Source organism: Odontesthes bonariensis, chromosome 12, assembly GCF_027942865.1.
Source record: "Odontesthes bonariensis isolate fOdoBon6 chromosome 12, fOdoBon6.hap1, whole genome shotgun sequence".
Classification (NCBI taxonomy): Eukaryota; Metazoa; Chordata; class Actinopteri; order Atheriniformes; family Atherinopsidae; genus Odontesthes; species Odontesthes bonariensis.
This window is the reverse complement of record NC_134517.1, coordinates 24,162,770-24,179,405: the sequence shown is the minus strand read 5'-3', so window position 1 is coordinate 24,179,405 and position 16,636 is coordinate 24,162,770. Positions and strand designations below refer to the sequence as shown.

Sequence of the window (16,636 nt, the reverse complement as noted above, 5' to 3'; positions counted from 1 at the left end):
GAACTTCCATTTACCCTCTTAATCGGTTTCTCTGTCTCCAGGATTGAGTTTTGTGTGCTGCTCAGTGAACTAACCTATTCAGCTCAATGCTTTTGATGAGGTCAAGTCTTTTAAATGTATGGGTTCACATTGGGCTGGTGGTGACACATGCCTTCAGTAGTAAACTGCGGTTACAGGACCATAGGCTCTATGAATGTCTCTTAGGAGTATTTGAGCTGACTAATATAACGCGGCCTTGTTCGTTGGTTGTACATCTGCTCCAGTTGTGACCACATTGAGGCATCTCTAAATCAAAGCAAATCTATATGTAACTCTGTTGAACCCCGCAGTTCGTTGCCTCTCTCCCACCAACGGTGATACACACACTCAGAGGATCAAAGCTGTAATTAGCCTGGCATGGATTAGCAATGGGGACTATTTTCCACTGTATAGTACTCACTCCCACAGAGCCAGAGGATCACACAGCCAGCCAACCAGCCCCCTGCCTGTCTTCTTTTTCCAACAGAGAAAAAGCTGAATTACAATGTTTGTTGTCCCCACAAACCTCCCAGCTTTTCCCTTGAGTTGGGAGATAAAGCACCCCCCTAATTTTTGAGCATCCGCGTGGGTTTCTAGCTCGACTTAGAAGTGAATAAAGTCATTCTTGTCATGTTGCATGCAGCCAGCTGGATATGTTGTTGGCATGCAGAGAGCGCGGTGGTACTGCTGACTCACTGCACCTCCAGGTATGAGGTCTGTGTGCGTGTTGGCTGTCTTCTTGATGTACAGCATGTTTCTCCCCTTGTCTCTTGATCAGCCAAACAAGGGTTCACAGGAGGCAGAACGGCATGATGTGGGTAGTCTCCTGCAACAAGGGCTTCAGCAAACAGTATTTGCCTTATTCAACCCACAGATTTTGGGTTTTGATCGGTGCTTTTCTGTATCCACACAGGCCCTATTGTGTGACCTAAGGTATGACAGCAAAATATTTTTAACTCAGCTCTTGAAGATGTTTGTTGAATTGCTTGTCACTGCAGTACATCTGTGAAGTCAAACCTGTTGGGCGGAAGATTTGTTCATTTGAAAGGAGATGAGATTAGGCTTTTTTTCGTTGCCCATGGTGCTTTGGTAGAAAAGGGAGCATTTCAGCCGCCACTGACTCAAAGGAAGCAGTCAACATTTCTGTTGTATTTTGGTGGATAGCCAGCTCTTCACCCATGGCCACATCTGGTTCTCCCCCAGTTTTGATCTAAACTCTTTCCTCTTCATGTCGCTTTAAAAGGACAGATAATATTAGATGCTTGGTGGTTAGTAGAAGGTTTTCACAGGTTCGTTGTGAGGACATCTGCTTCTTTTCCAGTGTTTCTCTCTCTTGAATCTTTTTGTTCGAATGTCTGTTTCAGTGTAATATTGTTCCTCATTTAAATTTTTTTTGTCGCAGACGTTTCTTAATGCTTTTATTTTGTTGCAATGTGGTTATGTTTCCTTTTGAACCGCTCAGCTGATCCTCATCTCTCTGGCTTGTGTGAATTACCAAAGAGGAACAGCGGTGGGATAGGGTCTTTTTTTCGGTCACACATAAGCCACAACAGACATGTGGAAAAAGGCTTTAGTTTTATGAATCACAGGTTTCGTTGCCAAGATTTACCATTATCAGTGACCATGGGAATTCTCTACCATCTTGGATAAATGGACTCCCTTGAATTGAGAAGATATTTGCTGAAGAACTTTCTATGAATTTGAATTGTTTCATGTTAATTATCGCAACAAAAAGAAAGGTGATCGTAATATCAATGGATAGGATTGAAATGTAGTACAAGGCAAATTGTATTTCACAAAAAGATCCAAAATCCTCAGTATTTTGGAAAGATAAAGCTGCAAGAAACTTAACATTGTAGTCAGCTTTCAAGGTTTTTAATTTGGACGTGTTACGGAAGACTCGTGTTTCACGTGCCTACATGTAAAGCTGTTCTTTTTGTCCTTTTGTCATTGCTCTCTGCTGTACCTAATGACTGGGTGACACACGCTTTCCACCTGCTTCGGTTCATTTCGGCGAGTGCTGCGTTTGCGTCCCTCCATTATTCATCCAGCTCTGTGTTGGTAGGTCAAGTGGTTAAACTTTAATCCACCGCTGTGCCTCTACATAGTGACTAGTTAACTTACAACAGGCATTTCAGTCTTGTGTAAAGCTGTCTGATATACTGTCGATGATAAATGTTGAAAATTAGGATGGCTACTTTAAAAATAGCTCCATTGATATTGCATTGCACAAGGCTACATCTGAACTGCTGGTCTATCAGTCAGTTTTCCAATGGCCCGATCAGTGTCGGTGAAATGCTGGAGGCCACACTTCAAGTTCTTTCTTTTTTTGTCTGGTTTTGTGTGGCTTTAATAATAATCATAATCCAGTTTAATAACCAATCACAGCAGAAACATTTACTTGCCAATTCATCTCCCAATGTTTGTGATCATTTCCAACATGGTAGATCTTAGGATTTTCTCTCCTCCATTTGTCTCCAGTGGCTAAACATCTCATAACCACTTGAGAAGCAGGAGCCTGTCTGTGATACTTTTTTGTAGTAGTGACCCGGTGGTCAAATGGCTCGGATAGTTGAACATCACACAAGTTTTTCACAGTGGAACCAAAGTGACTTGTGGGAGCTTCTTCTGACAAGTTGATGATTTCTACAGTAAACTTTCTGTTTGTGCCACATAATGTTTGCTGTTAAAGTCTCCATTTAGGTTGTTATTTAGGACTAGTCCCTTTAAAAAGGGCGCATTCAGCTGTTTTGACCAAATCTGATTATTGGACGTGGTTGTTGTAACTCCGAGGGGAAACAACACATCCTGCTGTTGACCTCAACACGGCTTATATAATACTTTACCCCGTTATACAGTATCAGAATCTATGTGTATGCGTTGAAGGGGAAACACAAGCTCTGGTTATTGACACGGCAGAATGCTCAGTGGGATAAAGCTGTGATTATGGGGTCGTCGGATTCTCTACTCCATGCTGGGCTTTACCTTCCTGTCGGTCACTGCTCAGCTTGCTGGTCACGGCTCAGAGCCCATCTGAAGTTGAACAGATGCCAAAGGCTGGTTGATTCCAAAAGTACCTTGAATTTGTGCCAGTTATTTCTTTTTGTGTTTATTACGGCAAAGAGGGGCAAGGAAAGTGGAGGCCTTTGCAGATGCAAGCTCTAAGAGATGCTTACTGGAGTGTGTTCCAGTCGAGTATGGCCAGAAAAACCTAGTTGGTTAAAGACGGTTTACATAATTCAATTGTTTTTAGGTTGTCTGGCATCTGAGAACGTATTCTGGCCAGAACTCTGCAGCTAATGCGTATTACCTTGGCTACAGATTCTTGAGGAACTATGTCATTGTCCCGCAAATGTAATTTCTTTGCGTCTTTTCAGTGCAATAAACGGAGCCAAATGTATTCCACCATATTGTTGTTTATCACACAGCTGGATCGCTTTGATTAACAGCTATTGGGCATTTACAAAGTCAAAGAAAGTTTACGTTCTTGATATTTACCACTCTTGGGGACCTCCAAGCATCTGAGGCGGGCATTGGAGGCTGTGCTCCGCCGCCCACGTCGATCCTTCAGCTGTGCAGGCTCCGGTCTCAGCTTGGCATGTCACCAAAGCTCAAGGTGGCTCATTGTTGTAAGACTGTTGAGCAGCTTATAGAGCAGCACTGCATTTTTGTGTTTTTCTTTTGTTGTAAGAGCATGGTACATCGTGTAGAAGCTGGCGGCAGCAGTACTAAATATGAGGTATTAGTTCTAACGTGTCTGCTGACTCTTTCTTAACTTTAAGAAGAAAAGTTGTCAGGACCTTTGGAATGCTGGAGTTCACTAAAACACCAATAATAAGTGCAGTTTAAGATAACCCTAGTTATCAACAGCAGGGCATGGTAACCTTCGGGAAGGTGGACCTAAAAGCTGCTACCTCTGTGGTTTCCGCCCTTGTATGCCTGGCCAAGACCATCACTCTATATCCTCAGAAATGTTTTTTTTTACACATTTCATGTTTTTTGTATCCTGGAAAATTTAAAACCTCAAGCAAATGGCTCGATTGCATGGTGCAACTATGTCATTTCCCAAGTTGTTTTCCCAATTTTTTTCCCAGACATGACGTGTCTATTTGAGTGAGGTGACTGTGGAGCACTCCAGAGGGCCTCGGTTTAGTCGGCGCATGTCTGTTTATCCTGTACGTGGGCGTGTATGCACACAACATTTGCATTGAAGGCATTTGTTTGCTCTGGTTTGAGAAGGCAGGAGAACAGGATGCAGTTGGCAGTCACCTGTGCTGTTGTACGCTGTGGCTCACCCAGTCTAATTGGTGGAATCCTGTGTGTGTGTGTGTGTTTGTGTTAACGTAGTCGCATCACAGGCTCATCCCAACACGTCTGGCCCTGCAGCTGCAGCAGAGCTAATTTTAGCTCTGGATGTGCGTACGCCTCAGTTCCCCTGGCCTGGCCTATGAGAGATGAGAGGAGGATGAGGGAGGCACAGTAGCCAAGTTTTCACTCTTTGCATCTACCTATATATTATTATTATCATCATCCATTATATATTTTACATGAATGTACTCGGGGGTGGTCATTTTCATTCCGACGCGTGCTTTTGGCAACACTATTAATTCACTCTGGGATGCACTGACTTCAGTGGCCGTTGCCTGCCTGTTTGTGACCTTTACTCTCAGTCTCTAACTCACTTAGTGTCTCACCGGTGTGTGCCTGTGCACCTGTCTGCCTCTCTGTCTCCATAACTGTATCAGAGGCCTGCCCTATTGGTTCATTTCCCAATGCAGTTTTTTTTGCTATAAATAGACCCAGTGCTATTCCTGTGCAGAAAGCCTGCGCTGCAGGTGAGTGGCTGGCTGTTGTTACGATTGAGAGAAGCACAGAGAGATTACACCAGACTAGAGTCCCTCTGGTCAGGTATTAAAGTTAATCCCACAACTCAGGGAAAGTGTCTGGATTAAACCTCGTGTCCGTTTCACGAAGAGCGCACGTACCGAAGAGGTTAATGGTAACTCCTTCGGGACTTTGTCAGATTAGGGCCGATGGGATACTTTCAGCGAGGAAACGAAACAAGCGCATGACCGTTTTTTGACTCACTCAAGCAGTTGAGCTTTTTAGCACGTGCTCATGTGCAAATCAGCAGACCGGTGTCTGACTGCACACCACTGCACAATATCAGCACAAAAAATAGCCTGACCTGAAAGACGTACAGTATTGGTCCTGAAAATAGGAGTCGGGGATGACAGCACACAGTCATTAAATCCTGTGTAGTGTATCGTTTTCCTACCCAGAGGGGCAAAAAGTCACTATCACCACCCACACTGACATGGAGACAGCCTCACTAAAAGTTATTTTAGGGCTATATTCTGTTATGTACAATCACATAGGTCTAACTCAAGTTGATGTTAGATATTTGTGTGCGTACATAATAAAACATTGAATCCTCCACGGTTAACTTGTTGTTTTTCATCCCTGCTGAAGGGATTTTGCACCTGCACAGAAACTCTACCTAGAGCAATCGATGATTTGACACTTTGACGTCGTTGAATGATTGGATATTTAATTTGTTGTGGCCACGGCGAAAAGAAACAAAAACCCTCCCGTAGAAAGGAGCGTGGCCCAAACGGTTCAGGCACACAGCTCGCTCAAGTTCAATAATTCATGGCTGGCTGAGCTAAGCTGACCTTGAAAAATCCCCTGGCTCTGCTTGAAACCCGGCTCTACTCATTTAGAGCAGAGAGAAGAAGTCCGACGGATGGAAACAAACCCTCATACGGCACACGCTCAGCCTCCTTAATAATTAGCTTTTTCTTCTCTCATTTGATAGGCTAGTCCTCTCCCGAATGTTGGCACCTCTCTCTGTCGCGATCATCCCAAATGGAATTGATTTTGTTTTCCATCTTTGTAACTGACACGTGTTCTTATTTAACTTTGATTATATGGAATATTTATAGATTATGCTTTATAGAATCACTAGGTTTACACGAGAGTAGGCCATTTTTCTGTACTACCAAGAAAAGCATGACCATCAAAACTAACTTCTGTCCACATTGTTTTGATCTTGCAGTAGAAACAGACCAAACTACAATCTGAACTGAGGCTCATCTTAACACATTGACTCCCAAGTCACGTAAAACTACGTTTTTACTGCCCATGCGTTGGCTCCCAAATGGTAAAAATACGTTTTTACGTTTTTTTTATGGATTCTGAATCTATACATTCTAATGCACATTCTGTATGATTTTTTTTTTTTTGTAATTATTTGATGAACAGAACTGACATAGCTGGCAGTCAAAAACTGGTGTCATCATCTGGACATTTTGATCATTACGCCAATGGCTTTGCGTCAACTCAACAATTTTGATAACGCTGCATTGATTGTTGTGCATTTCCGCATTTTGTCCAATCGCACGTGTCGGTTTCCAGAGGGTGACGGTAAAGTAACATAAACAAACAACAAGAAGGAGAAGAAGACACGCGACATGTCTAAGGAGGCGGTTTTATGAACAGGTTAGCTTTGCAACATGCGACACGACGCAAATCCTCTGACCCGGATATGTAAGTATCTAAAGTGCCACAGGCTGAAAGAGCGCACGTTTCCCAACAAAAGCCCCGATATCTCAGTTTGTTGTTGATTTTGGTGGATACCCGCCTTGCTTTAGCTAAGGATAGCTCGCTAATGGCGGCACCTAGAGACACGCAGTTTTGACCCACAAAGAGTTTAAAGTCTCAGCTTTCAAACGAGCCATAACATGTTTCAGTGGCCCTATCACATAATATGCTGTGACTGTACAAAAAACGTCAAAAAAATGGTTTAGAACGATGGGAGTCTACGACATAATTCTGTAAAAACCGCTGGTAGTCAATGTGTTAAGTGTTCATTTGTTTTTACCTCATTCTCAACAGGGAAGGCAAGTGGGCAGCGTGCACAAGCAGGTTTAACCCGCTGAATTCCCAAGTTTTACATCAGATTGTTTTTTTACAACCCTCACTTGCGTTTTTGCCATCCTTCAGTCTGACAGTTTAATTCACCAACAGTTGTGCTGCTGGTACACATCAAGTCTGATGTACGCTTGGAGCGAAACAAATGATTTTAGCTGTGGTACAGATGAGCGAAACTGCAGGTGTGACCACATCACTTGTTTGGAGGTCTGCAACACTGAACCACCTCTTTATCTTGAGGGGAAGTTAATTTTTTCCCCCATCCTTTCCAAAAGTATTACACCCGCTGACACGCTCGTGTCTAATGCTACTCCCACATTTGCATCTGTCATGACACAGTGTTTGTTTTAAGGGTTAGGGCTGCTCCTTCACAGAGGCCACACTACAGAGCGTAGAACTAATACGAGCTCAGTGTTGAGTTGATTGGTTTATCTTTGTTAATACAAAGTCTGCGTCTGCTGTAGATCAGCGTAATCTGGCCTCTCCTGCTCTGGCTGGCAAAGCTAAACAGTGGCTCTCTTTCTACCTTGGAGGAGTGTGACCTTGCGTGTGTTTACACTGGCTTAATGAGTCTTTTAGTCGCGGATATGATTCATCTGTCTGTACTGAATGATGAGTATTGTGAGGTGTTCTAGGGAGCCCTCTGTTCAACACCTACTTGAGTTTCAACTCACAGCTGCGATGGGGAACGATTTGCACCCAAGGTGTAATTTCATGCTTTATCACTTATGTGTCACCCTTTGGAAATACTTAAATTTGCAGCTTTCCACTTAGTTTCTCTACTTTCAAGCCACGCTTTGAGAAGTGTGTTTCCAGTGACAGACACCAAGGCGGTGTGGAATTGGCAATTATTGTGTCTACCGATTGTCTAAAAAGTTTCGCAGTATACTGATGAAAATGCAGCAGCTGCCATCGGCTCTGTGCGAGCAGACGCCTGACAGCCTGGACACTGCATTCCGAACGATGATCTGATGTTGTTGTTTTGAATTTAAGTGGGATTTAACTGAGTGTGTGGAGGGATTTTTAATTCCCCAGCTTATCGTGTGACTGCAGTCCTTATTGCGTCACGGGGCTGCAGAGGTCCCAGGCTACAATATTAAAATCTGCCACAGTAAGGAGTAGTTTATGAGCGGCTCCCTCTGCCTTATTAGTGCTGTTTTGACCAACATCGTGTGAATGAACACTGTCAGCGCTGCCTACATACAGCCTCACTGTGCAAGCAACGTTGTAAATGGCAAATGAGTTAAGAGGAGGATGATTTAGGACCCACTTTTTATTGTTCCGGTGTTTGTTACTACTTTGTACAGGTTTCCACTCATCTAAAGCAGGAATTCTTAGTAATGCAGCTTTGCAATACAAGTATGAATGTGTATTGTTATAGTTTTCACTTTTTGACAGCATTTAAGCTTTCGTGGCAACCCCTATTCGGCCCATTGTTTGTTAGCCGCCCTGCTTTGAAATAAGCACACAGAATGCCTTTGCTGGCTTTGTTTGAACCTCGTGCACTGGTCAGCGGCACGTTAAGCAGTGTAAATTTTGATATGGGGTTTGAAGTGCCGTAAACAGGATGGGCCGGTACTCTCCTATTCCCTCGTGAAATCCGCAACAGGACAATGAGCAAGTCCTGTACAAAGGCAGAGCAGCCCTTGAAGGAAAGTTTGCTTATTGTCATTCATCAGGCCTCATTAGGCGTATGACATATTTAGCAAACAGCTATGGCGGGCTGGCTGGCGAGCACTGTTGACACCCAGGTACTGGGATGAGATGGTTTCAGAGCGAGGAGGAATACTGTACTTGGTAGTTCCCAAGTAAGTACCAGCGAATTATGATTTTTCATACCCAGATGGAAGGCCAAAATGTTATTTTCTTCTTGCTGAGCCTTAACTGCCTTAGTTATTTGTTCAAAATGCCTTTACCTCAGTAGTTTTATGCAGACTTCATGACTGTATAATAACCATACAATTCTCATCTTACATAGCAATAGTGTTATTCCATAATAATCTAAGGCATATAGAAAATTCAGCTTTACACGTGCAACACAGACCAACTTTTTCACTTGCCTGATGTTCTCTGAAAAGTCCACAAAGAAACTGAATACTCTCCTTACAAAGCTTTAAGGAACACACTTGAAATAGATCGAGCATGTGTATATTATTATCAAATTTCACACGGTGGATTTTTATAGATATGACAGAGCTCAAAAACTTAAGTGAACAAAAACAAAAAGAACGGATATTAAGATATTTATGAAGTGAATTATAGAATACCCAAATTTATATTCAATGTACCGCTGGCCCATTAATTAGCTTTTACCATACGGAGTGAACGAAATACATTGTTTTTCTGACTAATGTTAGTTTTTTGCTCTAAAGAGCCATGATAAGAATTTCAATCAATGTCTTTATCTCACACAACTCTGCCGAACATGTTGGTTGTCTGTGTTGTAGATAACAGTCGTGCTGCATTTTTCAGAGCTCATCACTCTCTGTGCTGTGTTTTCTTAGCCTGGAGCCACTTGCTGCCCTCAGTTTTGATTAGTCACACAGAGTGATTAGTTCATCTAGCAAGTAGTGGAGAGGGTATACACATCACTACAAAAACTCGACAAATGCATGGAGACTTCTTAGACTTTGATGAACTGCAAATGTAGGGTTTGTTCAGATAAATACGTGGCTGTGGTCAAAGTACTGAAGTGGCACCGTCTGCTCCTCATGCACATGAAGAGTGCAGCAGCGGCGGAGCGAGCTCTCCACAATGTCCTGCTCTGTGCCGCCGAAGCCTTGAGTCATCCGTCAAATCCACTTCATGCGCTGAGTGTGGATCCTAAATATGCTTTTTGTGAGGACGTAGGTCAGTCAGCTGACCGTTGCTATGCAACGATATTGAACTTGCAAATTGACGCCTTGTGACATGACTCAACATAACCTCCTAAAATGTGTTTCTTGGGAGTGGGAAAAAAAATTTCCCCCAAAGAAAGAAAAGCTTCTTTGTTGTTTTTTGTGGTTGTCTTTTGCCCCAATAGGAAGGCTTCCAGATCGGATCGGAATGTTTTTCAGTATTGCTAAGGATCATGGAGCTTTGGCTGCAACTATCTGCTGGTTTCCAGGTCGCATTGGCTTTATTGATTCTCTGGGCTTGTTTTTCTTTAATGTATGTTGTTTTTTTTTACCCACTTATTTCCCCCTTTCAACAGAAAAGATTGATACGAAATAATTTTGTCAAACACTGTTCGAGATGGATTTGTAAGACTTTTAGTACTTTCAAACCCATTTAATCAAAAACAAAATACTGTTCTTTGATGGCTGTTGCTGATTCTGAAATGATTATTAATGTCCTACGTACATTAAAAGGTTTGGACTGTTCTGTTAATGGACAAAAACAATTCCTTTTGTTCCAGGACGACGTGGCGAGCAGCTGTGTTTGCAAAATGAATAAGTTCATTTTAAAGATGATCATCTCAAAATTCGGATTGTTAGCCTGACGATACTAACCTTGCTCTGCTAATTTCTAAAAGCTGTTTTTCTATTTCACAACACAAGCTGCATCCCCAACATGGCACCTTTTCAGGGAGATTTGGACTGTGCAGTAATTTAAAGAAACACCGATGTGCTCAGGTCAGTCCGCATCGCAGAATACCGTAACGGTGAGTCAGAGCATTCTTCAATGTTGACTCAGTGCTGTGGAGATAAGACGGCCACGCTGGACTATTGATCGACTTATTCCCAAAAAAAGGAAACGTTTGATGCTGTTATCAAAGCTTCTGTTATTTGAATGGAAAACGGTTCACGTTGGATATTTTCCTGATTTTCTTTATGCTGCCGAGCAGTGTCACGTTGTATAAGTGCCAACTTGAGCGATGCCACCATTATCCATTTAACAAAAACCCATTTGAAGTCTGTTACTAAAAGACACACGTGATGACTTTCCTTCCTAAAGGCTGCTGGTATTTTAGCTCGAGCTAATCCTCAGTCCAAGACTTCAGTTTGTTTTCCTCCCTTGTTGTCTTACTTGCTCGGTAAGATTCTGCCTATAACTTAACTTATAAACTTATACTTAAATAGTGAAAACTTTCCCATTTTAAGTTCAAGCATTATGAATTCAGTTTAATCGCTTTATTAATGCAAATGGCCGTTTTACACGGGCAGTTCTCTCTTTGGCAGTGTGATGAGAGGTCATTTATTTTTCACCCTTGTTGTTGCAGGTGACCCTCATGAAGTGACAGATGTGTGGCGCTGTGGAGAACCATTTGCATCTCCCTGTGGAGATCTGAGTTCTGGGTCGCTGAGGTAAGCTAATTGGAGTCTAAAACGGTCTCAATATATATATATATATTTTTTTTTTGTGCTCTCGAACTCCCGAATTTGTGCTTTCTTGAATTTATTTTCTCCCTTTCACCAGCACAATTTGCACTATCACTAAAATATATGGAGAATAAAAAAAAGTAATCAGTCGTAAAGCTATGAAGCGTAGCAGTTTGTTCAGCTGCTTGTTTGCCAGATTATTTCACATGTGCGCTCGTTGCCCTGTTTGTAGATGTTTTGGTGAGCTCGTGATGGCGTCATACTTTCACGGAGGTGTTTATCTCACCTCTCATCTGCCGCTCGCTGCACCTTCCCGATTCCTACGCAGTTCTGTAATTTAATAAAAATATATATATTTTTTTTTTTTTTTTACAAAAGGAACGGTTATTATCTGTGAAAATTTGCCACTGCCTGAAAGTCACTTGACTGCTGTTCCCATGGTAACTGATAAGCCTGCCATGCCCATGGAGAATTTCCCCCCGGGAGTCTTTGACAGCTTGACAAGCCAGAGGAAATGAATGAGTCAGCCTTTCATAAAGAGCTGAACAAGCCGACTAAATGCTGCCTTTCAATTCAGAGTCAGATTGAAGAAGCGTACTCGCATAAGGAGATTCGAGTAGATCATATCTTCATCTGCTCTGCTCCTCAAGCCCAGCAGCTTTTTTTTTTTTTTTTTTTGTGCTCCTTTGAGCCTCTTTTGTAACATTTCTATATTTATCTGCACCACATTGAGAGTTTTTGCACCATGTATAATAGATTTGATTTAAATCAGAACCTCTAAATACTGATCTGAAATGTCAGAGAGCCTCTAAGCCGTTGCAGAGTACAGCAGCCAGTTAAAGTTAAATATTTGCCTGTGGATGTACTTCGACATCAGTCAAGACTTCTGTTTATTTTACAAGAAAGAGCAAAGTCTTTTCTGACTTTAGTTCAAAGAAATATTATCTGCATAGTCTGTAAGTGGGGGGAAAAGCAGTTCACCCTAGACATATTGCTGAAGTTTACCCTCAGAAGTCCCATCATGGAGGATGAGTTGTGGACAACTGCGTGTTTATTATGTAACTACTGTGGAAACTTATGAAATAAGGTGAAATACATTTTGCTTGCACCTTGCTCGATTTTATTTGAGCTGCTCTTACTTTTCTTCGATTATAGCATTTACTTTGTACTGCACATGGTTTACTGTCAGGGGAAAATCAGGGGCTTTACATGATTTACTTTCATTTTTATACAGCGTAGATGGAAAGTTTTCAACTTTTTGTCATGCGTCACACTGATCTTTAAAAATAACTTCATCAATCTACATACATTGTTCATTTAGATCAATTGAAAAACAGAAATGTAACATTTGCACAAGTATTCAGTACTCGGTTATTGCACTTCTGGCAAGAATGACGGAATTAATTTTTTTCGCGAATTAAATCCTGAGCACTCCAGAAAAGAAATTCTCTCAGGATTGCTTAAGATTTTTTTTTTTTCTTTTTAGCATCCACATCCTTTATACTGACTTGACCCTCTAGCCCCTGTTACAGACAGCTCCCACACAGAATGATGCTGCCGTCACCGTGTTTTACTTTTGAGCTGGTCTCCATTTTCCTCCACACATATTTTCACCAAGTGAAGCCAAATATCTCAGTCTTTTTACGACCGGACCGGAGGTTTCCTCTCCCGTCACACTGTGAGAAATGTTCAGATACCTTCGGACAAATTCGCAGCAGGCTGTCACGCGCCATTCAGTAATGGATAGCTTGTAGCAGGACGCTCCACCACAAAGATCTAAAGGGTGCACTGATGTTTACAAACTCAATGAAGCATCTCTGAATCTCATACAAGATGACCAACTTGTTCTTTGTTACCGGTCTGATAAAGACCCCTAATACCAGATTGACTTGTAAGCCATATTTAGTACATCTGTTGGTGGTTTTTAACTTGCTCCAAATGTAGAATGATTCAGGTTCCTGCGCTTTTGGGCTCCTGGCAAGTTGTATAGGCAACTCATGGACCACTAATAAAAGTGCGATGCACCAGAGCTCTGTAGCAAGTGTCATAACAAAGGGTCTGAATGCTTATGTGTTCAGAATATTTCTGTCTTTCAATTACAATCAAACAACAAAAGCTCATCATCGTGTTGAACTGTGCACATGCGAGTCTGACTCATAACAAAATGTGAATAAAATGGTAATGTTCAGTTCGCACTAATATGAATCATGTCGAAAAAGATACATACGCTGCCTGAGAATCGTTGCAAATTTTCTGGCCTAAAGTGATTCGGGTTTAACAAATTAGATGAAGCGGGCATGCCTCAACGTCGTGGCTTACTGTCGGAGAAATCTTTAGGAGTGCGCGCACGCAGTTGTACAATCTCACATAAGCGGAACTACATTCCCACTTTTGCCCACGCACAGCTGCCACGTTGTGTCTGCATATTTGTGCTCGAGGATTATTCTCTTACACATGGTGGAAAGTTAACTAACACTGACCCAGATACAGCGGCAGTGAGTTTATTTACGGCTTTTTTTCTCTCGCATGTTGCACGATATTACTCGATGCAAAGACTTGAGATGTGTGGAAATGAGAATCTGTTTGCTGGTTTTAGAGGAGCGTCGGTCTGCTGATGAAATGTTGAGTGGATCTTTCCTCTTTAAAATGAGAGCATACAGAGTAAAACTGAAAACTGAGAAAAAAACTGACGTACGACAGCAGATGTTCTGTTCAAGTCAGAGTGGTTGTTGACACATTTCAGTTTACATTCTCAACAGGCTGTCAGTTGTTGGACGTCTTGTTTTTGAGCTTCTCTTTCCCAAAAGTCGATAAGGGTAACCTGATCACTGTAGTCTTTGTTAAAGGTCGTTTTTTTTGTTCATATCATAAGAATGGATGGCCTCGATAGTAAGCTCCAGTGTGCATCTGTCATTACATAATCGAGCATTGTTTTATTTCTGTTCTTTTTGGCTCGCCTTTGAATATCACCTTCAGTCTGAATTGTGTCACGGCAGCCTGTGATGTGTGTTCCCCGTGTCTGCCTTCCAGAGACTCAAACTTTTTAGAGTGCATTGGGATCATTTGTCTGGATGTTGTGCTACTGGGCAGCTGGATTATACTGGGCCGGCGGTTCGCTTGTGAACAGAACAGCATCGATTTATAATGTGTCAACTTACACACAGACCGAATACAACTTTCCGTTGAAATATTTTCATTCTTTCTAAATTAAACTTTTAAAATCATCCCGAATTACCCAAGGAACTAAGTTAAAAGAGTCAACCGAGCATTCACTGGGGTGGAGAATGATCTGGTGTCTTGCTCAGTAGGAGAATGCAGACCAAAAACAAAACGGCTTGGGCGGTTACTGGAACATGGTTTGCAATAATGTGGAGTGAGGCACACATGTGAGACCTGTAAAACGTTTGGACTTTGTCCTCTGTCACGTCTGTGCATGTCTGAATGATTGCTGCCGTTCTTCCTCCAACTAATCTGTCTTCTCCTTTGCTCTCCTCCTGTCTCTGCATGTCCCCCTCCTGTCTCCTCGTGTCCACCAGGCAGCCAAGCGGGTGTCTCTGGCAAAGATGCTGGGTTCAGAGCGCGGTGTTGTTGAAGAATGGCTCTCCGAATTCAAGGTAAAGGCTCCTCCTCTGCCTTCATTCGTATAGGCTCTTTCCTGTGGGTGTGATGCACTGTGTGAACCGTGAAGATGTGTGTCTGTTACAACTGTTCGGTCATTTTTCTCATGCTTTCACTGAATATAGATCCTCCACGCAGAGGATAGCCGATATTATCAACATCAGACAGGCTTACACCTTTGTTAACCTTTGTCAACTTCATGCTGGTTTCCAAGTTGTAGTAATAACTAAACATCTAGTCCAAAGTGCTTCTATACTCCTGGTCCCTATCATCCTCTCGAATCCTTTGTTCTTTGGATCCTCTGAAATGTTATTTTCTCTTCTTCTTGAGCCACAGCATTTTTTTGGTTGGTCAACATCCAACTCACTGCAAAGCTCTATATTGTCATCTTCGTTACAATGGAACCACTTTCTCCTAGTCAGCCGCGACAGAGTCCTTAACCCATTAAGGCCTAAGACGCCTGGAAAAGAATGCCTGTAAAACCTATGGGCGATTTCAGAAAGACCCCCTAAAACCTGAAGTTTTTCTGGAAATTCAGCAATTGTGTCAACGCCTACTAAATGATTGATTTCTCAGCCTCTGTAGCAGATAGAAACAAAATTAAAAAAGTATTTGAGAGCTTACACCCGTGGCTTTCTTTGGACATTGAGTTTATTTACATACACCTTCACAAAAATAGAAAATGTAAAAAGTAAAGTGCAGGAACAGCACTATTTTCAATTAGAAAACAGTAATAAAATAAAATTTAATTTAATTTTATATTTAAATTATTTATTTATCTATTTATTTTATCGCCAGTAATCTCTTCGTACTGGCAGCACAAGGAGCCCATACACATTCCAATAAACGTTTTCATCTCTGGCACAGTTACGTGTGACCACCTTGCCATCTTTGCTCGAGCTGGAGTCTGAAGTACCTGGTCACTGTATCTATTCATCTCGGAAACGAGATGCGCCCAAAGCTCCTCAGTAAAAATATGATTAAATGCCTGCAACGGTGTGGCATCTGCAGGTAAATCGACTTTCTCCCCTGGTGTGCGGTTGAAATCTCTCCGTCGATTACGGTGGTAATTGTCTGTCTTCCACTCACATTCAAACCCTTCAAAATCATCCTCGTCCTTATCGTCATCTTCAAACATATGTGCTAGCCATAAATCTCTATCAATTGGGTCAGCACGTTCATCAGCATCATCAAAGCCAAGAAACTCCTCAAAATCGCTACCGTCTGAAATGTCTTCCCACTGAAAGTCCTCCATGCTTGTTCGATGTAACTTAACTTCAAAACAATGACACGAGGAACATGACGACACTCTCACATGTCTATTGTAATGCATTTGATTGGCGCAGAGGTCAATAATTGGTGCAAAACAACATTATACAGGAAAAAAGACGTGTACGCTTTCCCGGCCTTAAAGGTAGAATAACGCAACAGCGCCCCAGGCTTTAAAGGTAGAAATGCGGCAATGCTTTCCCGGCCTCAATGGGTTAATGTCCGAGTTCTCCTCAATGTGTCTGCATGAACACAGTGATTCCTGTGATCTCAGAGATATCATGAGACAAGTCAAGAGTGTCAAAGGGGAACGTTGGTCCTGCAGACTTGAGTGAATAATCATCCATGTCCCTGTGGTCGTATGGCTGATTAGATTTAAAACCATTTTCTTTATTCATAGTCAACATGCTAGCCTGTGGGGTCTTAATGTGTGTGTAAAAAAAAAAGTCACATGGCAGGTGACAACATCCAGTTTTGTTATCCTGGTGCCTTTCTTT

At 42.1% G+C, this 16,636-nt stretch overlaps 1 protein-coding gene across 2 annotated transcripts in view; it reads left to right on the top strand.

Moving 5' to 3' along the window:
- The window catches only part of LOC142396750 (hyccin 2), a 36,415-nt gene that overhangs the window by 1,717 nt on the left and 18,062 nt on the right, over nt 1–16,636 (top strand). For both annotated transcript variants that reach the window (XM_075479801.1, XM_075479802.1), the window contains exons 2-3: nt 11,153–11,237; nt 14,789–14,866. In XM_075479801.1, coding sequence (XP_075335916.1) covers nt 14,816–14,866 — 51 coding nt within the window. In that variant the 5' untranslated portion in view covers nt 11,153–11,237; nt 14,789–14,815. The remainder of the gene's footprint in view (nt 1–11,152; nt 11,238–14,788; nt 14,867–16,636) is intronic.